At 34.5% G+C, this 25,495-nt stretch overlaps 1 protein-coding gene across 1 annotated transcript in view; it reads left to right on the top strand.

The window, feature by feature from the left end:
- Positions 1–22,055, top strand: part of LOC149945766 (N-acetylated-alpha-linked acidic dipeptidase 2-like) — a 43,293-nt gene extending 21,238 nt beyond the window's left edge. Inside the window, exons 9-20 of the mRNA XM_090174965.1 lie at positions 695–814; positions 2,211–2,293; positions 3,584–3,647; positions 5,991–6,058; positions 6,499–6,664; positions 8,047–8,164; positions 10,448–10,541; positions 10,595–10,678; positions 18,535–18,706; positions 19,152–19,233; positions 19,432–19,524; positions 19,609–22,055. Coding sequence (XP_090031091.1) covers positions 695–814; positions 2,211–2,293; positions 3,584–3,647; positions 5,991–6,058; positions 6,499–6,664; positions 8,047–8,164; positions 10,448–10,541; positions 10,595–10,678; positions 18,535–18,706; positions 19,152–19,233; positions 19,432–19,524; positions 19,609–19,810 — 1,346 coding nt within the window. The 3' untranslated portion in view covers positions 19,811–22,055. The remainder of the gene's footprint in view (positions 1–694; positions 815–2,210; positions 2,294–3,583; positions 3,648–5,990; positions 6,059–6,498; positions 6,665–8,046; positions 8,165–10,447; positions 10,542–10,594; positions 10,679–18,534; positions 18,707–19,151; positions 19,234–19,431; positions 19,525–19,608) is intronic.
- Positions 22,056–25,495: the final 3,440 nt, after the last annotated feature.

Below are 25,495 nucleotides of genomic sequence, written 5' to 3'. Positions count from 1 at the left end.
TCGAGCACTACATTCTCCGCCAAAAAAAAACAAAAAACGGTAATCCCCTAAAATTGGAGTAAGTAGGGAGTAGTTAAAGGTTAAAGGTTATTTACAAAAAGCTTGCCTCATGTGAAGAGGTCTAAAAGAGTCATGTTTTCGTTTAAGCAGACGACAAATCTAGATTACTCCCTCTACACCTCCTTTTGAGGAGGAGTAAAAAGTGTAACCTTAGAGCTCTGGAACAAGTGAACAAAATTCGGGACATGGTAAATCTTACTCAGAGAACAGGCGAATAAAACTTTTTAGGGGCAAAAGTTTACACTTTTTGTCCTCGGACAAGCAAAAAAAAACCACCTAGTATCGCCAACCTCAATGGGACGGGAACAAACTTTTAAACCAAGTTACGCGAGAAGCCCTGCACTTCATTTTCGTTTGAAACTGACAAAGCCTATAATGGTAATTTTTTTATTGTAGAAATTTTTCTATTAATTTATTAAAATTAATGTAAATCTTAAGTTTTAAATCAAATAATTAATTATATGCCAAAACAAATCTAGTTATTATTTTCTGAAAATAAGTTATATTTTAACAGTTTATGGTGGATAATATTTATCAGACCGCTAAGATTATTTGACTACTCAAACACTATGAAAACACATTTGTAACTCACCAAGGCATTAAGAGGTAACAATTTTATGATTTTTGATTTCAGATCGGTATATAATAGTAGGAAGTCAGAGAGACTCATCGTCATTTGGAGCTGTTGATAGTGCAGCTGGTAGTGCAGTACTTATGGAGTTGGTTAGAGTTTTTGGAGCACTTGTCAAAGAAGGTATCTTAGTGTAGTACTTTTTTACTCAGATCTCAAAACCCTTCACAAAAATTAGCTTGTTTTTAGCTTTTGTTGCCTACCAAAGCAATACAGATTAAAATGCAAAATGTTAATACCTATTTTTAACTTTGTTTCAAATAACATGTTAAGATAATGGTAATACCACCTTTCATAACCAGATTCATATGCCATTTTAATATTTGCCAATGATCTAATCTGCAAGGGTTTGGTACTAGACCATTAATAAACTAGGTCTTAATACTAGACGATTTTAAAGGGCAATGCAAGTCTTGATGCAACGGGATGAATGTACCATATCTTATAGATAAAAACAGCATCTGCGCCTCTGGGGGGGACTGAGAACAAGAAAACGCCTGGATTTGAACATCCGCAGATCCATGCTTCCACTGGGGCAATCACATTTATCCCTCTCTTGGTTCTAATAACTCCCTTTTTATCTCTTTCACAAAGAAATCAATTTTTGTCTCGCACTTAAAAAAAATTTTTGGCCTTCTATAAAGAAAAACCTTTTTCTTAAAATAATTTAAAAATCTGTGACACACTGACACTGGCAGAATGGTGTGCCTCACCCTGGAATTCCGAATCCCAATTAATTTCATTCTTGGGTTCCAATAAAGTCTGAGCACTGGCGCAGATACAGTTTTTATCTACAAGATACGATTAGCACCTGCATCATGACTTCCGTTTCCGTTTAAGTTGTAAACCTGAAATCAGGTCATTATTTCCCAAATTCTAGGTCATATTCCGGTATCTACTAAAATATCAGGTCACTACCCATTTAATACCCTGTCTGTGTCCTTTGGAAACCAGGTCACAACCCATTTAATACCAGGTCTATTGACATTGGGAAGATAACATGAGGGTGACCTGGTACATTAGGTTTGAAAATTACCAGGTGTAAACTACCATGATATAAGTTTAAATTACCCTAAACCAGTTAAAAACCATGTTATTATCATGTTAAAATAAGTAAAGCAAATTTTAAGTTGATGATATAGTGGAAATCCTGGTTGATGTTATTTAGATTCTAGGTATAAATTTAATGCTTAATTTTGAGCATAAATCAGAAGTCAGATTAGCATAAATTTATTGAGCCAGATGAAAACTATTCAGAAATTTTATTTAAAGAAAACCAGGTAAAATCCACAAAGAAAAACAACTTTTTTTTGGTATAGAATGCATACCAAGCCATCCTAGAAAATAGGAAAAAGTTTTCTTCAGAATTAGGAAGTATCCAATAATGGTGATTTGTTAACTTCTGACAATATCGAACAGTAATATATTTCAGTTTGCAGTACTTTTATTAATAGTCCAAAATGAAATGTTCTTTCTATCACACTATCCCAGAAATTTTATTTTTATAAATTTTGTTTAGGCTGGAGACCACGGCGAACAATTATATTTTGCAGCTGGGGAGCTGAAGAATATGGGTGGATAGGTTCAACAGAATGGATGGAGGTAGTTTCTATTTCTAGCATGTAATTTAGAACAGTTTTAACTACACTATTTCCAATACGCTTTAATTCAAAGTGAGTGAGTGACTTGGTGTAAGCCACTTGTATCACTCACAATTTTTTAATTGTGTGCTTGTGTTCAGTTAACTCTTGGTATCTTATATTATAAAAAATAAACCAGTTTTAATTCTTATGAACTTTTCTTGATATTTTTTTTGTCCAAGTTCATAATAATTCAAACTGGTTTTTATTTTATTATTATATAAGTTACACTAACAAGTAAGATAACAAGCATAGAGTGGGAGCGCATGGAACGTAAATCCTAACGGGCCAACTTGTTTTAGAGGCGTGAATAAATATAGTCTAAAGAGCGATGGTGTGGTTTTAAGTATTTTAGAGCATAAATTTCCTTTTTTATCCATATATTGTGCATTAACTTAGGCCAACTTGTTTATTTCACGCCTTGAAAACAAAATGTCGCGTACGTAAAGTTTCGCTGATAGCCTTCCACTCTGAGTGGTTTACTCTATGATACCAAGAGTTAACTGAACACAAGCACACACTGAATTATACACAACAGTTGAAAAACTAAATATTTATATAACATAAAAAATTTAATTTTTTTTTCATCAGTTGCTACTAGTGAATTTGAATAAGTGTACTTACAAAGACTAGCTAGCTCTATTTCAAATTCTGGGGCAATGTTGGCCTAACTTGAAAATTACTAATGGGAAAAGTAGCTAGTGATAGGAATTAGTTTTCTGGGGTCAACAAAAATGTTTTTGACAAATTATTTACTTACTAGCAGCATATATATAGGAATGAAATTATAGAATCGACAATTAAAGGTTTAATAGCCTCAGAAACCTAGCATAAAATGACTTCATTTCAAGCCACTCCTTGTAATACATATATAAAACTAGAAGCTGTATATAGAAACAGGATTATTATCCAAAAAGGTAATTTTGTCATTTTTAACCCATTTTTTACCAATGGAAACTCTTCAAAAATCTTATTGGAGATTCCATGAATTGTAAAGAGAGTAAGCAAAGTAGTAACTATTTCTTTGCCCTTATGCAAGAGTTTTTGCATACTAAGTGCCCCAAAATTATACATACACATTTGTGGGCAGTATCCTCGCTTTAGGTGAGAAAGGGCTTTTTCTTTTAAGCTCTTTCAAATTTACCTTTATTTTAATTAGCAGCAGTAGAGTAAGACACTAATACAAGATTATGAACACTTTTTTCCCATGTGGTTTTGGTTTAAAAAGTGAATTTATCCCTATTGTTTTTAGGAAAACTTTAAAATGTTGAGGGAGCAAGCAGTTGCGTATATAAATGCCGATGACTTGGTATTCGGTATGTACATTTTTATTTCATTTTTATATGTGGCTAAAAACGTCTTTGGTCACTTGTGTCATAGTATTTTAGATTAGGGTTATTTGAGTGCAATTGGTTAACCAGTTCCGTTGTTGAATAACTGGGCCTTTTCAGTTGGGTTTTTTAGCCACTACTAGATGATCTGGTAAACATCATCTATTTATTTATGTATATTTCCTTAAGGCTGGGCGAATAACCGGCAAAATTGAACTACAGCGGCCTCATGTAATTTTGCTTTTTTTGTGGAGAATGTAGCACTTGACGCGTAGATTACGAAACTATTTTTTTTTTGGGCCGCAAATGATAATTTTTTTAATAAACTTAATTTTAAAAAAGTAGTAATTTTAGGGATTAGTAACGTTTTTCTAAAAAAGTTCCGTCGTGTATCCGTCGACACCACTTTTTTGACGCGCCCTAGCCCCATCCCTAGTGTCATCGTAATTAGTGAAATCGTATCAACTTAAATAGTAACACAAATGAGAACAGGTTTGCTTCCAAAACGCGTAAAAGACGTTACTAAATTCCCCGTATTGGTGCCTGACGGCGCCGCGCACTCACTTCGCTCAAGCGCTGGGGGGCGCGGCGCCTCCCCAACCCCATACTAAAAAAAGCGATGGGCCATCTATATCGCGACCTAGAGGACAGTACCAACTACCAAGCCTTACGCATCAAGTATATACTTTTAATATCAACCAGAAAAAAGCGTTTGTGGCCCAAAAATGCAAAACACCTAGAAAATTAACAAAAACTGTAATTGATTTTATAAAGTACGGGAATATCACATTGTGGCCCAAAAATACAAAACACCTAGAAAATGAACAAAAACTGTAATTGATTTTATAAAGTACGGGAATATCACGGAAATTATTAGGACACCGAAACTGTGGTGTTGGCGAACACACGACGGAAATAAGTACAACGAAACATGTGAAAATGCCCAAAAATTAGACATTTTTAAAATTACATAAAAAATTAAATAATCATTTGCGGTCAAAATAAAAAATACCCTCGGCATCTACGTGACAAGGTCTATCAGGCGCAACAAAATGAATATAAAATTCAATGAAAATGAGATTTTTAAAATTAAATAAAAAAATTAAATAATCATTTGCGGCCAAAATAAAAATACCCTCGGCATCTACGTGACAAGGTCTATCAGGCGCAACAAAAATGAATATAAAATTCAATGAAAATGAGAAATTTTTAAAATTAAAAAAATTAAATTAAAAAATTAAATAATCATTTGCGGCCAAAATAAAAATACCCTCGGCATCTACGTGACAAGGTCTATCAGGAGCAACCAAAATTAATATAAAATTCAATGAGGCCGCTGTAGTTCACTTCACCCGAATAACCTAATAACTCGGTCAAATATCGAGATGAATAAGTCTCGATATTCATTTCACACCTCTTATGGTATTTGATTGAATATCGAATAATATTTCTATTATTCAGTCTCCATTATTCCTGCCTCTCATGTGGAGGGTGAAGCCAGAACTGGTTTTGGAGGGAAGAAATTTCTATGGTGGTTAACAGCTAGTATGGTGGCTCGAATCCCAGTAAAATTCAAATAAAAGAATATATATATATATATTCTGTTCACCCAAAAAAGTATCTGATCAATGACATACGTTCTTTCATATAGAATGGCGCCATTCTATATGAAAGAACGTATGTCATTGATCAGATACTTTTTTGGGTGAACAGATAGTTTTAGTTTTCAGTTCTACCATTTATTAAAATTTCTAATATTTTTACTGTTAGACCTAGCTGTTATTCGACTAATATTTGAGCCTATATTTGACGAGTAATTGGGCCTATTATTTGACGAGTAATTGGGCCTATTATTTGACGAGTAATTGGGCCTATTATTTGACGAGTAATTGGGCCTATTATTTGACGAGTAATTGGGCCTATTATTTGACGAGTAATTGGGCCTATTATTTGACGAGTAATTGGGCCTATTATTTGACGAGTAATTGGGCCTATTATTTGACGAGTAATTGGGCCTATTATTCAACGAATATTTGATAAGGTATTTGGTATTTTGTTCGAAAACTACTATTCGTCTTGGTATTTTTTCAGTAGGCTAAAAGTTTCATTCGCCCAGTCTTACATTTCTTCCTTCCCCTTGCTCCCTCTTGTGCTGGGGAAAATCCGTCAATGAATCTTCTCAACATGGTGATCTTCCTAAGTATCTTTTGAAAAATGATAGTGTTTTCCGACTATTTTGAAACTGCCAAAAACGCTTCGCAATCGTAATAGTTGCAAGATTATGTTGGGAATCGTAATTGAATGAAGTTAATTTTATTTATTTTTCAGAAAACCAGTCAATTACTGCGACGGCTTCACCTCTTTTGTTTCATGCTATTTTTAATGCCACCAAAATTGTAAGTTTCTTCTGGTAGATAAATAGTTTAATATTATTTACATTAGGTAATACTATTTTGGTCTTATGACTTTTGAGTAATAAGTGAAATATAGATAAAAAAAAGGCAGAAACAAAGCCTTTTTTTAAAGTCTTTTTCTTATGGTTCCGTGTTTAACTTCTTTAAAAGTTTCCATTGCGATGGTGGAAAAAAATTGTTCATCTCTTATTACAACTTGGTAAAAGATATATTATAGTATAAGGAAATTCTATAACTTTATACACGGTATAGTTAAAAAAATGGGGTTTGCCTTTATTTAGTCGATAATGGCTATTTCTATTTGGTAATCAGTAAGTGTGAGTTAGTTTAAATTTCAGTGACTGTTTTGACACTGTTTTGCCAGTACTATTCTCTAAATACAATTGCTCTGGTGTAAATAAAAATGGTTTTTCTAATTCTAGGTTCCTAACCCTTATGAACTTGATGTTAGTAGAACTGATAATCCAGATGATGATTTCTTAGAGAATGATGATAGAGCTCAAACCGTCTATGACGTGTGGAAACATACTTTCCCTGATGTAAGGAATAAGTCTACACTACTTTTTCCAGAATATTCGGAAAATAATGGTAAGTTCATTATAATCTTAAATTTTAACTAACTTAAGCACTATATAATTATTATGCTAGGTAACGTTTTTCAAAAATCATGCAATGTTGGATATGATTGAGAGGTTATTTACAATTACAATACCAGAGATGGTTACCAAGCCCCAAAACACCATGCAGTAACAGATTTTCTGGCAGTACTTTAAAAACTGCAGGCGAAGCTTGATAATCGCTTCAGCAAGTAGGAGTACTCATAAACATTGGCCTTTCTGCTAAGAATGAGCCAAAAATTTAGCCAATAGCCAGACAAGTGTTATAATGTTAGCAATTTTATTTCTTAATTTTGTCTTGCTTTTTGCATTTGCAATAAGATGGATATTACTCTAGTGGTGGTTGTTTTTGTTATATTTAGTATTTAAAGCAGAGCGTGGCTACAGAAATAATAGGAAGAAAAAAACATGTGAACTAAAACTTCAGTTGTAAAATCAAACTATAATTTATTAATTGAATTTGCGGGGTTACATTTTTCAATACTATTTACACCATAGCAGCGTCTACAATATTCAACTTCTCTACCAATGAACATCGCGTTTTATAGTAAATATGACGTCATTAATCATCAACGTCTCTCCACAGTTTTGAGGTGCATTTTCCTGAACATTTATTGAAGTTTCTTTTCGTTTCCCTGAAATTGGGATAACACTAATTTTTTTAATCTGAGCTAGCACTGAGCTAACATCTAGTTTGAGCCAAATTTCATATTCAGGTAGAAAATAAATGTATGTATAAAATACATTAGCTGAAAGATAGATGTATTTTCATGGGATGAATCATGACAACCATACTCAAACATTTAACTATACTTGGTATAACCAGAAATTTATAAAATATCATTTAACACAAATTCTGTTGGGAGGGAATTCATCAACTTTTACGGCTATTACTTCACTAAATAATGTATAATGTAAAAATCAAAGTAGGAATGTTTACCTTTTGAGAAACCATATTTTACCAGTAATATAGTATTAGAAAATCCATGTATAAAGTTTTTGCTCTGTGCTTCCAAAACGTTTTTTTTTAATTAACTAGCCTCAACAGGTACATATTTCAAGTGAATTATATTAGCAAGATTATTATTATTAATGAAAGGGGAGAAGGGCTAAAGACCTGCCTTTTCGCGCACTTCGCCCAGTGGTCCATTGTGCAAATATTAGCAAGATAAGTAGGTGGATACTTCTCACGTAAGAGATATTATATACCTCTGGTTTAACTGCAGAGCATTAATTCACAAAACTGGGTGGGGCTTATGCACAGCCCTTTTTCAAGGGTTTTTCCAGGTGGTGCTGGTCAAGTGTATAGCCTAGTTTCGCATTTATTAATTGAATTTTCTTTTATATATTTAGACCAAGGTGATGATTTTATTATTTCAATGGAAGATTCTCCAATTGACAAAGATACTGGTAAAAAAATGGAGCTGCATGAAGTTTATATGCATAGTGCGATGTTGAAGAAGAGACCCAAGTATATAATGTTTTTCACTTTCAATCTTGATCCTTTATCTGTTCGGAATTAGGGCCCCAGATTTGTTTAAGTAGGGTTAGATTTACTTAGTCGTTAAAATAGCAAATCAGTTAAAGTACTGCAAAAATTCAATTTCTAGCCTATTTATTAAAGTTTACATTATCAGTGACTGAAGTTAATTAACTTATCAAGATATTGCTGCATTTGAACTCTTATACAGGGTCTTTTTTTTTGCTCGGAAAAGTGTTTTTTTTTCAAAAACTATTTATAGTACCGATTTCAAATTTGGAAGGTCAATTCTCTATACCGGGGGACATCAGTTTGAGAAATTTGAGCGTTTTCGGTAATGTTTTTCACCAATTTTGAAAAATTATTTTTCGACCACTAGGTGCGAGATAAAAAATTTCTATTATAAAGTTGTAGGCCGTCATCGAAAACCCTTAAAAATTGTTCACTCGACGAAAAACAATTTATTTATCAGTGAAAATTCGAGCTTCAAAAATTTACAAGTTGGTGAAGCCAAATTACGATTGTTTGAAACGATAATTGAAACCAAATTACCTAATCCAGTTGAAACTTTGGTTAAAAAAACGACCGGATTTAAAACACACGAGGCTATAGGTCAATCCTAAACATGCATTGGGTATTTAAAGGAAAACTTTGGGAGATTATTATCAGTGTTTGATAATATTTCGAACAATGCCTCGTTATTCAGTAGCTGAGCGTACCGAGATAGTTGCCATTTACTATGGAGAAGCAGTGCAAAACCTTAGAAGAGTGACTGAAATCTTCGCAGAAAGACATCCAAATGGAGCACCATCTGTAAATACAGTAAGACGAGCAATTCACGATTTCAATCAATTTGGTCACTTGCAACCTAGGTTTCGCGGATTGGGTCAACCGGATTTAGACTTCGAGAACAATGTACTCGCGTACTTTGTGGCATATCCTCGTCACAGTTGCGCTAACGCCGCTGCTGATTTGGGTTGTTCTGCAAATCGTGTGTGGAAAATTCTTCGTAAGATTCGCTATCACCCATACAGAGCTACGCTCCACCAAGGACTAATTGACGGAGACCATCAAAGACGTTATGAATTTAGCAACTGGTTACTAAATGCTGTCCAAGAAGATAGACAATTTTTGCGCCATGTTTTGTTCTCCGACGAAGCGTCATTTTCTAGAGATGGGCCCTTTAATCATCAAAACAGCCATCTTTGGTCTGACATCAACCCACATTGGGGTTTTGAATATCATCACCAGGTTCAATTTGAACGGGTCAATGTTTGGGTTGGACTTGTTGGAAACAGTTTGATTGGTCCCTTTTTCCTGCCGACGAACCTCAACGGCCAAAGGTATTTACATTTTCTACAGAACGAACTGAGTGACGCAATCGACGACCTTCCATTGGCTGAAAGACGTCATTTTTCCCGGCAAGTAACTGAGCACCTCAACAACGAGTTTCCTGAAAGGTGGATAGGGAGAAATGGTCCAGTGCATTGGCCAGCAAGGTCACCTGACCTAACACCGCTGGATTATTTTCTCTGGGGATTCGTTAAAGCAAAGGTATACGCCACGCCCATTGAAACTAGGGAGGAACTCATTAGACGAATAATCAGTGCTTGCCGAGACGTCACACCAGAAATGGTAGAGAAAGCGTTTGAGAACTTAATTGTACAAACCTGTGTTGCAGCCAATGGTGATATTATTGAAAATGTTTTGTAAAAATTTATGTGAATAAAATATCTGCATTTAAAAACCAAACGTGTACATTTTTTCAAATGTGAAAACTCTACTACGTTTGTATTAGACTTGTTCCCTTTTCAATTATCGTTTCAAACAATCGTAATTTGGCTTCACCAACTTGTAAATTTTTCAAGCTCGAATTTTCACTGATAAATAAGTTGTTTTTCGTCGAGTGAACAATTTTTAAGGGTTTTCGATGACGGCCTACAACTTTATAATAGAAATTTTTTATCTCGCACCTAGTGGTCGAAAAATAATTTTTCAAAATTGGTGAAAAACATTACCGAAAACGCTCAAATTTCTCAAACTGATGTCCCCCGGTATAGAGAATTGACCTTCCAAATTTGAAATCGGTACTATAAATAGTTTTTGAAAAAAAAACACTTTTCCGAGCAAAAAAAAAGACCCTGTATATTGTAATTGACAAAATTTATATCCATTAAAAATTAATTCTAATTTTATATTTATTCACTTACTATTCTTTTTGAGAACCTGCGCTGCTGAAATTTCCTAATTATTAATCAAATATTTTTTGTTTAGAGTCAATGTTTTTCCAAAGAAAAATCGTAATGTCCGATATATGAAACAAATTGGTGTACCAACTGTTGATATTGCATATGTGAATGACTATCAGGTAGATGTTGATTTTAATGTTATTCTTGCTTTTTACTAAATTATTTCTTTTAGATATCGAAAGCCTTTTATCCTCTGTATCATTCTCAGTATGATACATTTGAAGCTATTGCGAAGTTTGTAGATCCAACATTTAAAGTAAGTATTCTTCAATTATTGAAAATTTAATCTAAACATCCTTCATATCATGTACTTCATTTGTCATCTCATTTTTTATCATTCAGGGTTGCCACAGTTTTTTCACTATCAAATTCCTGTTTTCCCTGACCATCTGAGATTTTCCCTGATTTATTTTGTGCCAAATTTTATATTTTTTAACCTATATTTTAGAAAAGGTTTCCTATTTGCAACCGAAATTATATTCTCGACTTCTCCCTGATTTTTATACCCATATTCCAATTCCCTGACTTTTCCAGGTACCGGGCAACCCTGTCATTGTTCATGATATGTTTGACTTTTTATTTTCATATAAAGAAAATTCCCTTTTACATTTGTTATTTCAAAAACTATTTTTCCAAATGAGGTGCAATAAGAGAGTTAAGCAAACTAATATTGACGCTTATGTTCAAAATTTTTAATTGCGAGTTAGGTTGGGTGAGGTAGCTTTGAAAAGGCTGCTCCATTTCAATAAGAAAAATGGTGTGGTCCTAATGGTATTTCTGTTTACCATTGTATTGTATTTCTGGCTTACATTGAGTGTTCCACTACAATCTTCTCAACAATACCTCACTTGATAAAGTTTGAAATTGAAAGTTTTAATGGGGAAGAGTACTCAATAATATAGTTTTTATTTCGTCTTACAGCTATAGTTTTATTTTTACATCTTTAACCCTATTTTTCTCTGAAAAAGCCACCGTTTGCCTAGAACCTAAAATATTTTTCATTAATTCAGCTCAAAATTGACCAAACGCATGAAGTTACTTCTTTTGTAACACAGGGCGTAAACAAATCTAGAACTTTAATTATTTTTCATTTCAAAATTTCATTTGTGAATGATAAACAAAAAGGTCTAGACCTTTTTGTTTATCATTCACAAATGCTTCGATGGATACATACTTTTATTTTTGGCCAGCCTTACCTACGAAACTTTAGTCGGTATACACGTGGATAAATACGGTCTTTCTTCATGTAACTAGTGAAATGTGTTTCCAAAGATTCGCCCAAAAATTTACTTACTACAAATTTTGGGCAAAATTGAGCTACAGCGTAAATGGATTATGAATACGTTTTTTTTTGTCTATAACCTAAATATACTGTAGAGCAATTATGTTTTTAAAGTAAATGTAAAGTTAGCTATTTCTATCGAATCAATACTAACCAAAGGACATCTTGGAAGTTAGTTCCGCGAAATCTAATATCGTTATAGTTAGTTGATTTAGTTTCTAAAAAACGACATAAATCAAACAAATAAATTTTTATTTACTGTAAAAATGACCCCAGCTCACTCTGTTTTTTAAAAAAATCTTAGGATTTCAAACAAACCAAAATTTATGAAATTTAAACCAAATGGGAAATTATTAATATATGGATCAAATATTTCGATAAAAATTAATAAATTTACATATAAATGGGAATAACCTTAATTCGCTTGACTTTATTTACTTGGGTTGTTCCAGTGTCATTGGTCAATTTTAGTTTCTCAGAATTGGCCAATTTTCATGTTTGTTTGATTTTATTTACTGACACTGTTATAAACGGGGCGTTTTCTCTAATTTATGATTTCTTATTGTTCCATGTGGACAGTTGATCCCTAAGTTGATTCATCATTTTTCGTTCCTTTGATTGAGTTCCCCTTTCTGACTCCTCTCTTTGAAATATTTTAAATTATTCATCCGGTTCTTGTTTTAAATTCTTGGTTGCCCAGTTTGGGTGAAGTGAACTACAGCGGCCTCATTGAATTTTATATTCATTTTGCTTGCGTCTGATAGACCTTGTCACGTAGATGCCGAGGGTATTTTTTATTTTGGCCGCAAATGATTAATTTTTTAATTTAATTTAAAAAAAATCACATTTTTGGGCATTTTCACGTGTTTTGTTGTACTTATTTCCGTCATGTGTTCGCCAACAACACAGTTTCGGTGTCCTAATCATTTTCGCGTGTTTCATTGTACTTATTTCCGTCAAGTGTTCGCCGACAACACAGTTACGGTGTCCTAATAATTTCCACGTGATATTCCGGTAGTTTATATGATCAATTAAAGTTCGAGGTGTTTTGTATTTTTGGGCCACACGCTTATTTCAGGTTTTAATTTTATTTAAAAGCTTGCACTTTTTTGGGCCTTTTCATGTTTTTGGTTGTTGTTTATAATTTAAAATTATATACTTGATGCGTAAGGCTTGGTACTGTCCTCTAGGTCGCGTTATAGATGGCCCATCGCTTTTTTTTAGTATGGGGTTGAGGAGGCGTTTTTGGTTGTTGTTTATAATTTAAAATTATATACTTGATGCGTAAGGCTTGGTACTGTCCTCTAGGTCGCGTTATAGATGGCCCACTTGAGCGAAGTGAGTGCGTGGCGCCGTTAGGCGCCAATACGGGGAATTTTAAAGTTTTGGAAATTGTTCGAATTTAGTAACGTCTTTTACATGTTTTGGATGTAATTATCTTCGTCGGGTTGTCGCCTACAGCGTGGCTTGTTACTAACCGTTTGTTTCGGTTTTCACTCTTTGTTTCAGTTATCGCACGTGTTAGTGTTACTCGACTTAGTTTTGAGGCTTTGATACTTTCCTGTATATTAAATGCTTCAAACCTGTTCTCATTTTTGTTACTATTTAAGTTTATACGATTTACTAATTTCGATGCCACTAGGTCTAGGTACGATTACAGAAGGCCTACCGTCAATGCTAAAAAGTGGTGTCGGCGGATATACGACGGAGCTATTTTCAAGAAAAACGTTACTAATCCCCTAAAATTAGTACTTTTTTAAAATTTAGTCAATTAAAAAAATTATCATTTGCGGCCCAAAAAAAATTACTTCGTAATCTACCCGTCAAGTGCTACATTCTCCGCAAAAAAAATACATGAGGCCGCTGTAGTTAATTTTTGCCCTAAGTTTAGTTGTTCCTTTGTGGTTAAATTGTTTGACTTCACTTTCTTATGGGATTTTTCCAGCTTTTGATTTTCAATTGCATTATAAATTTCGGCTCTCTATATTCCATGTTTCTCATTTGACGAGGGTCAATGATTTGCGGTAGAAGGCATTCCATATAAAACCTTTCTAGCATCCATATAAAACCTTTATAGCAAAATCTTATCTTTCCAAAACGTATCATCTCATTCGACATTCCCCTTGGGCTCCAAACGATAGTCGCAATATTTCTTTTGCGTTATGTGTAATTGTCCAAGAGCTTGGTAATAATAAATATGCGTTCTTTTAAACTTTAATTCGTTGTTTACTTTTGTGCACATAAAATTTTAATGAAATCTGGCGCTTCCAATGGTTGCATTTTCTCAACGGTTTTTGGTCATTTAACTTCAATTAATCCGTCATCTTCAGTAATTCCGTCTGGAGAAGCAGCCAAGAATCCAGTCTGTAAGTAAACTAATATTCCACATTCTTTATCACTTTACCCTGTTTCAACTTCGTATTGCGCAATTGCAATTGCTTCGTTGGTCGTAATTGTTTTCCAGGGGTGTCTCATCTAAAACCTGCTGTAATGTTAGCTCCAAGCAGCTCCGTAACACCTACCACGAAAGCCGTTCTTCTTACCATGGTCAATTTGTTTCCCACCGTTGAATTTTGCCAACAGTGACATGTAATTTTCTGCCCGATTGCTTGTGTTGTCGAAATAAGACTGTCAGATTATGCTTCCAAGGTACTTGCTGAAGAAATGACCTTCAAATAAAGATTTCGTGGCACTTTCTGCAAAACGTCTTTATCTTGATTGCCGTTGCCTTTGCAGAAATAACTTAGACACTGAGCATGGCTCCCAAAACAGTGTTTAGGAATATTGAGAAGATCAGCTTTTAAGTCTATGGGTGACTCCTTATTCTTGGCCGTGTGGAAAATAGTGCCTTTGGCAGCTCCGGTCAATCTTCTTATCCTTGCATGATTCAACCACCTTGTGAAATCTACAGATAAAGCTGAGTGTCTGTAGAGGTTGTAATAAACTCTCCTTCAATAATATTCTAATTACGAATCACTAGAGTAAGTTTACACGTCTTATATTTAATTTTAGGGAAGACGCCTTGATAATAATATAAATTGTTTATTCACTCATACCATTCCTCTTTCCACTGAGCTATCCTTCGTCTCTATTACTCGTAAGGCTTCGTTTCTGCTAGTCCTCTTGATCTAGCTAGGGGGCTTTATATATACCTTAATAGTATGGCACTAAGCCAAGTACCTCATACGTCACTTTTAATAGCGCCCCCTACAAGGTTTTTTGTAAAACACCTTACCGCATGATTGATACATTCAATCTCGGATACCAAAGTACCATACCAAACGCCCTCCATAATATTTTTGTATACCGAGGAGTCTCCAATCACTAACGAATTTTCTATAGTGCAATCCATGCATTTCTTCACTTGGGCCTCCATACTTGCTGAAGGACCACTCCAATTTTTGTAGTAAACATGCTTAGAGGGGTCCTTATTCTGTCTTTTGGCAAACTCACAAGCCTCGCAGTATTTATTTCTGACGCCAATGTAGAGAAGTTTGCCAGTTCTTTTGCTAATAATTACTGTTATGCCAGAGTTAGCTTTATACCTGTGACCGTGGCTCCGATGTGACCATCCACCATCAACTATAACATTAATATAATGATAATTAAACTTATTCCTAATAACTAATCCAATAATAATTTGAACAATTTAAACAGAAATCAAAAGGGAATCAGTTTGAAAATATTCAAATATCAGGCATTTATTTAAAAAAAATAAAACCAATTAGGGTAACCCAATGATTATTTGGTATAACAATACTATAGCACTTGTTAATTATGCGTCAAAATATTTCAAATTCAATCAATCAAAGTTAAAATTATGCTTACTTCTTATCCAAATTGTTCTTCCTAATATTTTGGTAACGCCTTTTCCTAGAATGCGATTTACTTGGAGGACGCAGTTTTGCTTATCTACTCATATTGTTCATAACATTCGATTATGCAAATTCAGATTTCCTTTGATGAAAATAAAGTTAAAACGCGTTATCTATTTCTAACTTGGAAAGTCGATTATAGAAAATGTATGCAAGAGCGAAAAACTGGACAACCATAAGTTAGCTGAAACACCATGAGAAGCACTATGCTTATTTGTAGGTATGTATAGGCCTCAGCATCTCCCACTTCTAGCTGGGCATATATATCTTAGAAAAGGATTATCTCTCCAGGGGTCCCCCTTCGCTCAGATTGAAGGGACTTTCACCGACCCATCTACATTCCGACCCTCCCTTTATAAAATAAGTAGGCTTCAACATCTGAATAAATAAATAAATAAATAAATAAATGCTTTATTAGGGATAACCTATTAAGTCAGAAGACTTATTTACAAGAGGGTCCACACATTAAATAATTAAATTAAAATACTTAGAGATACAGAAGATACATCATGTCAAATAATAAGTGTAGAAAGTCATAGGCTGAGTTCGGTTAAGTGTTGCGTTATGAGCTTTTTGAAAGAAGTTAACGTCCTAGTTTCTTTGATATCAGTTCTGAGATTATTCCAGAGGCTAATTCCGTTGAATTTGGTACTGAGATCCCGATACCTAGAATTACAGGTTTCCACTATGAAGTCATTTTTCTTACTCCTAGTTGTAGATTGTACGGGGGGAACTTGGAACCACTTTAAGATGTATTCTGGGAGAATCTTATTTTTTATTTTATACATAAAAATGAGTAAATTCATGCAATATGTGTAATTTAGGGTATGGAAATTTACTGCTTTCCTAGCAGCCGTTGATGAAGAGCGTTTCTTTTGTCCAGTGATTAATTTCGCACCATAGTTATGTATAATTTCCAGTTTGTCGAGATTGCCTTTTGCTGCTTTATTATAAAAGATGTTCCCGTAGTCAAAAACAGGCTTCACTATGGAAATATAGAGAAGTTTTAATGTTTCGAAGTCCAGTGATGGCTGCAGGGATCTGATTAGCCATAAGCGTGACTTAACCTTTTTTTGAACTTCATTTGACTGGGTGTTCCATTTGAGGTTTTCATCTATCCATACCCCAAGGTATTTAAACGCGTCAACTCTACCAATGGTGCCCGAAGGGAACCTTTCAATTGTGCTTGCCTTGTTGCGAGCTCTGTTAGGACTAAATATCATGAACTTGGTTTTTTTCATATTTACTACCAGGCCTTTTTGCTTAAGTCTTCTTGATATATGTGAGAGGTCTTCATCCGCCTCTTGAATAGCCTGTATCAGGTCACTACCTGCAGTCACGAGAGCGTTATCATCTGCATATTCGTTAGCTGTGGAGTACTGTAGGACTTTATGAACGTCACTAGTGTACAGATTAAACAATAGGGGGCCTAGCACGCTTCCTTGAGGGACACCGTAAGTGGTCAACTGCGTGTGAGAGTACCGTCCTTTGATGACCACTTGTTGTTCTCTATCGGTGAGGTATGATTTGAACCACATTAATGCGATACCACTAACTCCTGTGTTTTCCATGGTCATAAAGAGGTGGTCATGGTTCACCGTATCAAATGCTTTTGACAAGTCGATAAATGTAACTATAACATTGTAACCGCCGTATTAGTCCTAAGCAGGTAACACTCTGACTTACCTAACGCGTTTGTTTTTTTTCTCTTTCTTATTATTAAAAATACTAACGTCTAATTGAGCGTCCGCCGACAACGGAGAGAGCCTACTCCTGGCAGACCTGTTCTTCAACTGTTCAAAGGGCTCGAAGCAGACAGCTTTTCGTTTTAGTTTTTTACAAGCCGGTATAAGAGAGTGCGCCGGGGTGGAAAGAGGAGGAGGTGGAGGTTCTCGAAGAGAGGGGTTAGATTAGCTGAGCTACTCGATTAGAGAAGTTACGTTGTATTGGCCTCCAGGAATATGGCTCTGTCTGTACTGGTAAATATATGTGGCAATTGCGAAATGATCTCTGCCTTATAAGGGGTAAATGGATATTATCTTGAAAACCAAATAAAATATTGTTGAGACTGAATTCCCTTATGGGCCTGTGTTTCTTTTCTATAATCTTACGTTCGTCTGGCCTAACGTTTCCCTTTAGGGAAAAAATCGGTTACAACATATAGGCCCTCATCCAGTTTTTTGAGAATTGTCTCGTAAAGATTAAAGATGCAGGTTATAGTAGAATAACCTGGGCGAAAACCCGATTGGAGCTGATATAAGTGATCATTAGAGTTTAGGTAATGATAAGTTTGTGCGTTCACAGCTTTTTCACACATCAATGATAGAGCCTGTAAGACAGTTAAGGGTCTATAATTGTTTGGGTCTGTAGGGTAGTAGTAGTAATAGACTTTAATTTCTTTACGCCTTTGGTGATTATACCAGCTGGCTTCTTGAATTTATATCATCTTGGAAAAATTTAGAGTAAGTATTTAGAATAATTGCCCTAAAAAAATCTAACACGTTTTCAAGAAAGGGGAGAAAAGAAGTTGATACTAACGCCATCTAGCGTCGGAGAATATAAACATATCATAGTACTCTTCCTCCTTAAATGGTAGTGACTCTGCGACGAAACTTTCGTTTGTTCAGAAAGCAATGGAGAAATATATTTTATTTGAAGTATATAGTTTAAACGAAACAAGACTAATAAAAGTTGCCAAATTAATAGGTTTTTTAGAGAAATCCTAATTAATGTAACAATGAAGAAAATATTAAAAGTGAACAATGTGAAATATGTATAAAGCTGAAATAAGCAATACAGTATGGGGAAATATGGCTCTTAAAAATTTAATCCATATAAATTCATTGAAATCCAGGTTTTTACCATCAAAACGTATCAATTTTACAAACACTGGTGTCATTCATTAATTGAATCCTATTTTTAAGCATTGTGATTGACGTAAGAAAAATTTTATAGGTTCATGCAGCTATCGCTAAAGTTTTAGCTGAGCTGATAAGAGATCTTTCAGACTCACTTTTTATACCTTTTAACCTGATTGATTATGCTCAGCATTTTAAAGATCTCTCTGTTGCCGTCCAAAGTAATATGACTTCATTTTTGAAAAAGGAAGCCTTGGATGCAGATATCAGTAAGTTGTTACAAATTTAACACATTTTGAATATTAGCCATTCAAACTGTGTGGCCTAAATGTTTCGAAAGTTGACTGGGTGTTGCGTAGGACCATTTTTACTGAGGCCTAGAAAAGATATTATTGACCTTGACTTTTGATGTACAAATACTAAAGGTCTAATTCAGTTAACAATTTTTATCAATTAAACTATATTTTAAATTAATTTTGCTTAAACATTGTCTTACCAATTCTTCAAAGTATTGACCTTTAAAAATCCAAGAATCGTTAACCATTATAATTATTAGAATATATACTTAGACACTTTTCAAAAATACATTTTATTATCTCAATTAGCTATATTAGGATAAAGAAGTTCTATACATTTTCTGTTTAATGCTTTATTCCATATGTGCAGTAATTTTATATATTGTAACTCTAATAAAATGTAATTTTACTTGTACAGCTGTTTTGGACTCCGCAGTCCAGGCATTCACTGCAGCTGCAGTTAACTTTCATGAAAAACAAGAATCTCTGGATCTCTCAGAGTAAGTATAGTTAAATTATTTGCATTGAAATCTGTTTAATCTTTTACGTACTGTGACATGACAAAACATTTAAGCTTAACATTAATAACAATATTTCTTCAGAAGGAGAATAAGTTTTAAAACAAAAGGAAGTGTCATACCAAATATGACATTTAACAATTAAGTTTTGTCATTAACACCTATGATATGTATTTTTAGTCCTATGACAATCCGCCGCATTAATGATCAGCTGCTGATATTGGAGCGAATTTTTGTGGATCCAATTAATATTAGGCGGCAAGTACCAAATCAGTGAGTTATTAAAATTAGAATTAGAACATAATTGCAAATAATTTCCAGTATTAAAAATTAATACTTTTACGTTTACTATTTTAGCAAATCCAAGGTTGAAGAGGAAGTATCCAGCTCTCTGCTACATGACTTCCTCTTTACATCAGCGACGTCTAATAGTTGGGGTATATTACCTAATGAACATGTCACTGAACATTCTGAGGCAGAGAAGTTATTTGAAAGGGTGTATTATCATTTAGTTTTTGCCTGTCAAAGTGCCACCAAAGTTTTGGAAGGATTGGTTTAAAAATGTTTTTTCGTCCATTTTGAATTACTTTATTACTAAAAGCTGCTAATTTTACACATCTTTGTAGAGTCAATAATTGTTAGTAAAATAACATTATGTGTATTTATATAATGAAGTATTTGGTATTTTTCCGAGCCATTATTTGTTGGGCCACAATAAGAGTAGCGGTTACTCAACATGTGTATTCAATGTGTTATTCAAAGAAGTTTTAGAATCGTTAATGTAATTAATTTTTAACCCAGATATGTTTTGTATAGTTCTAGAAATCTCATTTTTACTTACTCTTAGTGGTAAACGTTCTTTACTCACTAGTGATATTTTTTAAACTATTTTACTTTAAATAAATCAAAAACATTATAGGCTGACTACTTTCGTTACCAACTCAATGGGAATGTATGCGACTGCAACTTTTTTTAGTGAATTCTTTAGCTGCACATTATAATATCACAAGTCAATTATGTTAGGTCCCCATTAATATGAAAACTATAAGCCACCATGTTATGTGCACTGGACATAAATTAAGCCTTTGTTTTGCAGCTTTGCCATAAATATTAATGCAGTTGTTTCTTTTGTAAATTTAGTTTTTTATCAATGTTCTTCATAAACATTCCCCTGAGGGGCTGATCACTCAACTTTGTTGGTGTACAAGCCTGTAGCTTTGACGGTGCTAAAGTGATTACGTAACTGATTACTGATTTAGCATTACCAAAGGTTGTACTTAGGTGCCTGTAATAGGTACAGATTTTAAGAAAGTTTTTAGCTCCTCGCATTCCTTTTAGTTTCCTTGTCTCAACAAATGTGTTTAGAGGTCAAACTTAGGAAGCTAATATTTAATAACGAGAACATTGATACTCATTTTTCTTCAATAAGGTGATTTAATTGATAGTGTATAGTAATTTATCTATTGAATTACCAGTCAATTTGTGATTTTACATAGAGCTATTGCGGAATTCAATAAGTTACATTTTGCTTATTAAAGGTAAAGTAAGTGTTACCACTTAACTTTCAATAGGTGGAACTATAAAGTTCTTTTGGTCTTGCCCAACCTGTTAAAATGGGAAAGAAAAACCATCTGAGATAGCTACTCTACGTCATAAAGAACTCTCCCTGAAAGAAAAAATGTGCACCCAATGAAACTAATAAAATCAGCGTGTTTTTAAAAAAACCTATTCAAGAGTTAATGACATCGATTAATCACGTGAGTCCCAGTTTTTCGTTCCCCATCGACTTTATAGTCTTACCTATTTGTCCTGGTTTATAGGAATAAAAAATGTTGTTCACTGTCCCAATAGTTGAGTTTCTCCCCAAACTGTGTTTCAAGTTGATTGGTTTTTCCAATTTTCATTGATACAATGGTAAATTGTTCAGCACAAAATCTGCCCTAGACTCTGACCCAGGGCCCTATTGGCAAAATGTTACATTGTAACAATACCTGTTAAGTCTCGGAAGGGGGTGCAAAACAGGTCCCAAAATCACACTATACCGGGTAGTGTAGTGCATGGGTATTTCCCTACATATATTTTTTGATTATGTAAAAACTTTACCTAAGCAGATCAGGACTGACAAATTAGATGCAAATAACAAAGTATGCAGTTGCAAAGTTCCTATTTGATTTTATATTTTGTTAGGTAATATCATTTAATAGTAGTGCAGTGATGACAAAAACAACTGATTACATGTGGCCTTGAGCTTTTTTCACTGAAACAGTATCAATTTTACTTGTAGCATTATGGTATATTTTACTGTGCCAATTTTTAAAACTTACAACATTTTACAAAATACTTAGCAGCTCAAATGTAAACAGAATCAAAGTATAAAATATTGCATATTGTTACTGGTTTTGTTTTAAAAGAATTCAACCTTTGTGTTTCTATATTGTAAACATTTTTGATGACTTTGTATATTTTAATTGCTCATTATGTTGCTAAGGCCCAGGCCAATATTATTGAGTTTCTTACAGCTATTGAAAATAAATTCCATTCTATGGAAATTACGTAATAATATACTTGAATTATTCCACCTTGCTATAAATTTTAGCATTAAAAATATGGGATGAAATTACTAATGGTAATAAATAGAAATGAAAAATAACTTGTTAAATTTAGTTTCTATATAGTTATGAAGCATAACTACATTGACCTGAGCCACATGAATGTAACACGTATTGTGAAAAACTGCTTCACAATTTTGATGACATTTTGTACACAAATATTACTTGAGTTATGTAAATTCATGGTGTAAATAATTAAACACATCAGCTAAAGTTAAAGCCTTTTTATTCAAAGTTATGATCACAAGTGTGTCCCATGTTTCTTTTTACAATTTGATGTATCAAATATGAATGTTCAGGTTATGTTGTAATTGTCCAATCTCTTATGTCTTTCCACATAGCAAATACCTGTACATATTTGGGGATTTTCAGACCCCAAAATGGAATGCCCCCAAATTTTTTTGTTATCACTCAAAAGATGGAACTACTAGGTCTCACATAACCACAGAAACAAGGTTTAAAAAACTGTAGATCTGATGCTAATCCTATTTTTAAACATGGCGGTTCCTTGTGATACATTCACACGCGCACATAATGAGTTACGCATTTACTAATTGGAAAGCGATTGGAAGAATTGTTTTAAGGGACCCGTAAGAGTGCTACGAATGTTACCCCCAAATATATTTTTTTCCAATTTATGGGTCATTTAAATGGAAACTACGTTCTAAAAAAATTTGGCATTACCACTAGGTTCTGTACCCTAATTTACCTAAAGACCAAATTTTCATCTGACTGTAATGGTTAGGTAGAATTTTAATAATGATAATCAGCTAGGCTAATACCCAAGGCACCACCTTAGGTCCAAGTCATCTAGCGACTTTTAATGCCTTTAAACATAGTCGGAGGGAGCACTATGTTCCGAAACGCCCAAAAAAAAAGCTAAAATTCCCCATAGAATATTTAAAAAAACTTTTTGCATATTATGAATCAGTGTAAAATCAGATTTCACCCACAGAAATTTCTATTCTCTGCGACCCCTGGCGGCGAAACTAGCCCCCCTGGCGGAATATCGCAACAACTCATCACAATCTGTAGTTTGCCATCGGGCTAGTCATTTTTAAAATTTTCAGAATTTTTCCACTACCCAATTTGTTGCCGCCACCGTAAGAAAAGTGAAAAACCCCATTTTCGTCCATGTTGGCAGAGGTTTTTCTCAAAAACCCGCAGGTACCTTTTCAAAAGTTTAACGACGTCTCCTAGTACAATACCCCAACATTACGTTGTAATTACTTTCACGCGTTGATCTCCGCGCATTTTAAAGAAAAATTCGTTTGAAATTTAAAAAGAATATTTCTAAAATAGCCTAAAAACCGCCAAAGTTTTTGGCTAGCTTTGGCTGAAAACAAATATTCTTAATTATCGAGTTCCATTTCATCTTCTATTTTTAATAGAATATTATTAAATGTGTTTCTAGTGAAGTCTAGAATATATATGCAAATAAGGCGTTAGTCTTACTCTTTACATTGTAACATGGAAAAATAAAACTGAATAAAGCCAGGTACACGAATGAAACATTTTGTTTCAAAAAACTAACTTATTTGTTTTCAGCCAAAGCTAGCCAAAAACTTTGGCGGTTTTTGGGCTATTTTAGAAATATTCTTTTTAAATTTCAAACGAATTTTTTTTTTAAATTCGCGGAGATCAACGCGTGAAAGTAATTACAACGTAATGTTGGGGTATTGTACTAGGAGACGTCGTTAAACTTTTGAAAAGGTACCTGCGGGTTTTTGAGAAAAACCTCTACCAACATGGACGAAAATGGGGTTTTTCACTTTTCTTACGGTGGCGGCAACAAATTGGGCAGTGGAAAAATTCTGAAAATTTTAAAAATTACTAGCCCGATGGCAAACTACAGATTGTGATAAGTGTTGTTGCGATATTCCGCCAGGGGGGCTAGTTTCGCCGCCAGGGGTCGCAGAGAATAGAAATTTCTGTGGGTGAAATCTGATTTTACACTGATTCATAATATGCAAAAAGTTTTTTTAAATATTCTATGGGGAATTTTAGCCATTTTTTGGGCGTTTCGGAACATAGTGGGGAGGCGGCAAGCTCTTCATGCCACCGTTTTGCCACGTGAGACAACAGCAAGTTTTTCTGGAAAGGGGAAACCAATGAACCAGTGGTGGCGACAGTGTACGGTTAATATTAAAGTTGTAATGAACTCTCTTCTACGTAGCGAGTATTACAATAAATTACTTAGATCTTTAAATATAAGAGACGCCTGAGTTTGGTTAAACAACATAAATTACTATTTATTAGAACTCACTAGTTTACTCAACGATCCTTTCTTACGCTTAATTGTTCCGCCGCTTGTCTCATACCTTCCCCTCTCTAGTCTCGTCTTCATCTATCTCTATTTCTCCTGCACCTCTGGTATTTAACCACTAGAGGTGTTGGAGTATGCCCCCTCCTGGGGCGCCCTCTATGGCGGTCCTTACACCTCCCCCCGCTTACTTAAGAAAGGATCGTCTGTGATTACAAAATTGATAATGATAAATATAAACATTTCTAGTATTTGAAATGATACAAAATAATAAAAAGTTCAATTAATTTGGGCTTTGGTTTTCACTTTATCGTTGTAAATGTCTTATATCTTGATACGGTCGTGGCATCTCCCTTTCAGTTAAGTATGGTAACTGGTGGCTGTGGCGTTGTTGTTGTGATCTTGCTACTCGCCTCTCAGCTCGACAGTCCTTTACGAGATGGTTGTGACCACACCTATAGCATTGGACCACTGGGTGTCTTCTTCTAGTAGCTGGTTGGCTAGGTGCTCGCAATGGGACTTCACGTCGTGGGGCTGGTTGGTTGACAGAATAGCGTTTCATCTGTTGGGCAGCTGGCTTCTTTACGTAGCTGATATGACGATTATAGCCTGCGGGCTTAATGTCAAAATTCCCATTAAAACGTACCACTGGTTCGTTGGACACGGTACAAACTGTTTTCAGACTCGTAGACTCATTATTAGAGGAATATTCTGCTGGCTCCACCTGGTAATCTAACGAAAACATTAGTTCATACTCGGTTGCTGGGTCAATTAATATCTCATTGTCCCTTAGGACTGTTGAAACTCCCATCTTCTTAAATAATTTATGTTCTCCATACCGGACCGCTACTCTAGTGGTGGCAATTACTCCGGTTACCCCATATTGCTTTTGGAAACGTTCCTCGTCTACTTCTTCTTCATCCTGAGGACTCCTTTTCATCATATGGTAGGTTTCTTTTGAAATAATGGGAAACGGCAGATCCTTTCGGTATTCTCCGACCACAGTACATTCCTCTTCTCCTATGAAGAAGGTAGGGGAGTCCATCTGAAATATTTTGACTATTAATAATTAGCGGGCACTTCTCAACCATTCCTGATCAGGTGTTGCTCCAGGAACTGGTTCGGGACTAAAGTTAAACATCCCTATATTCAAACCTTGGACTGACCCTAAATCGACTAGGGGGTCCCACATTCTCTCCAATTCTTTGCTGGATCTTATTTGTTTTCGGCCTTTCTTACCGCCTTGTGGCTGCTTCTTCCGAATCACTATTTCTCATATCCAGCCTTGGTTTAGAGGTTCTAAATATGGTGACGGTTGCTCGATTTCCTCTATCAATGGCTCAGTTTCGTTAGGTTCATCTATGTTATCCAG

This window comes from Leiobunum rupestre, chromosome 5 (genome assembly GCF_980474605.1).
Source record: "Leiobunum rupestre chromosome 5, qqLeiRupe1.1.hap1, whole genome shotgun sequence".
In the NCBI taxonomy this organism is placed as follows: Eukaryota; Metazoa; Arthropoda; class Arachnida; order Opiliones; family Sclerosomatidae; genus Leiobunum; species Leiobunum rupestre.
This window is presented reverse-complemented; position numbering and strand designations above follow the sequence as displayed.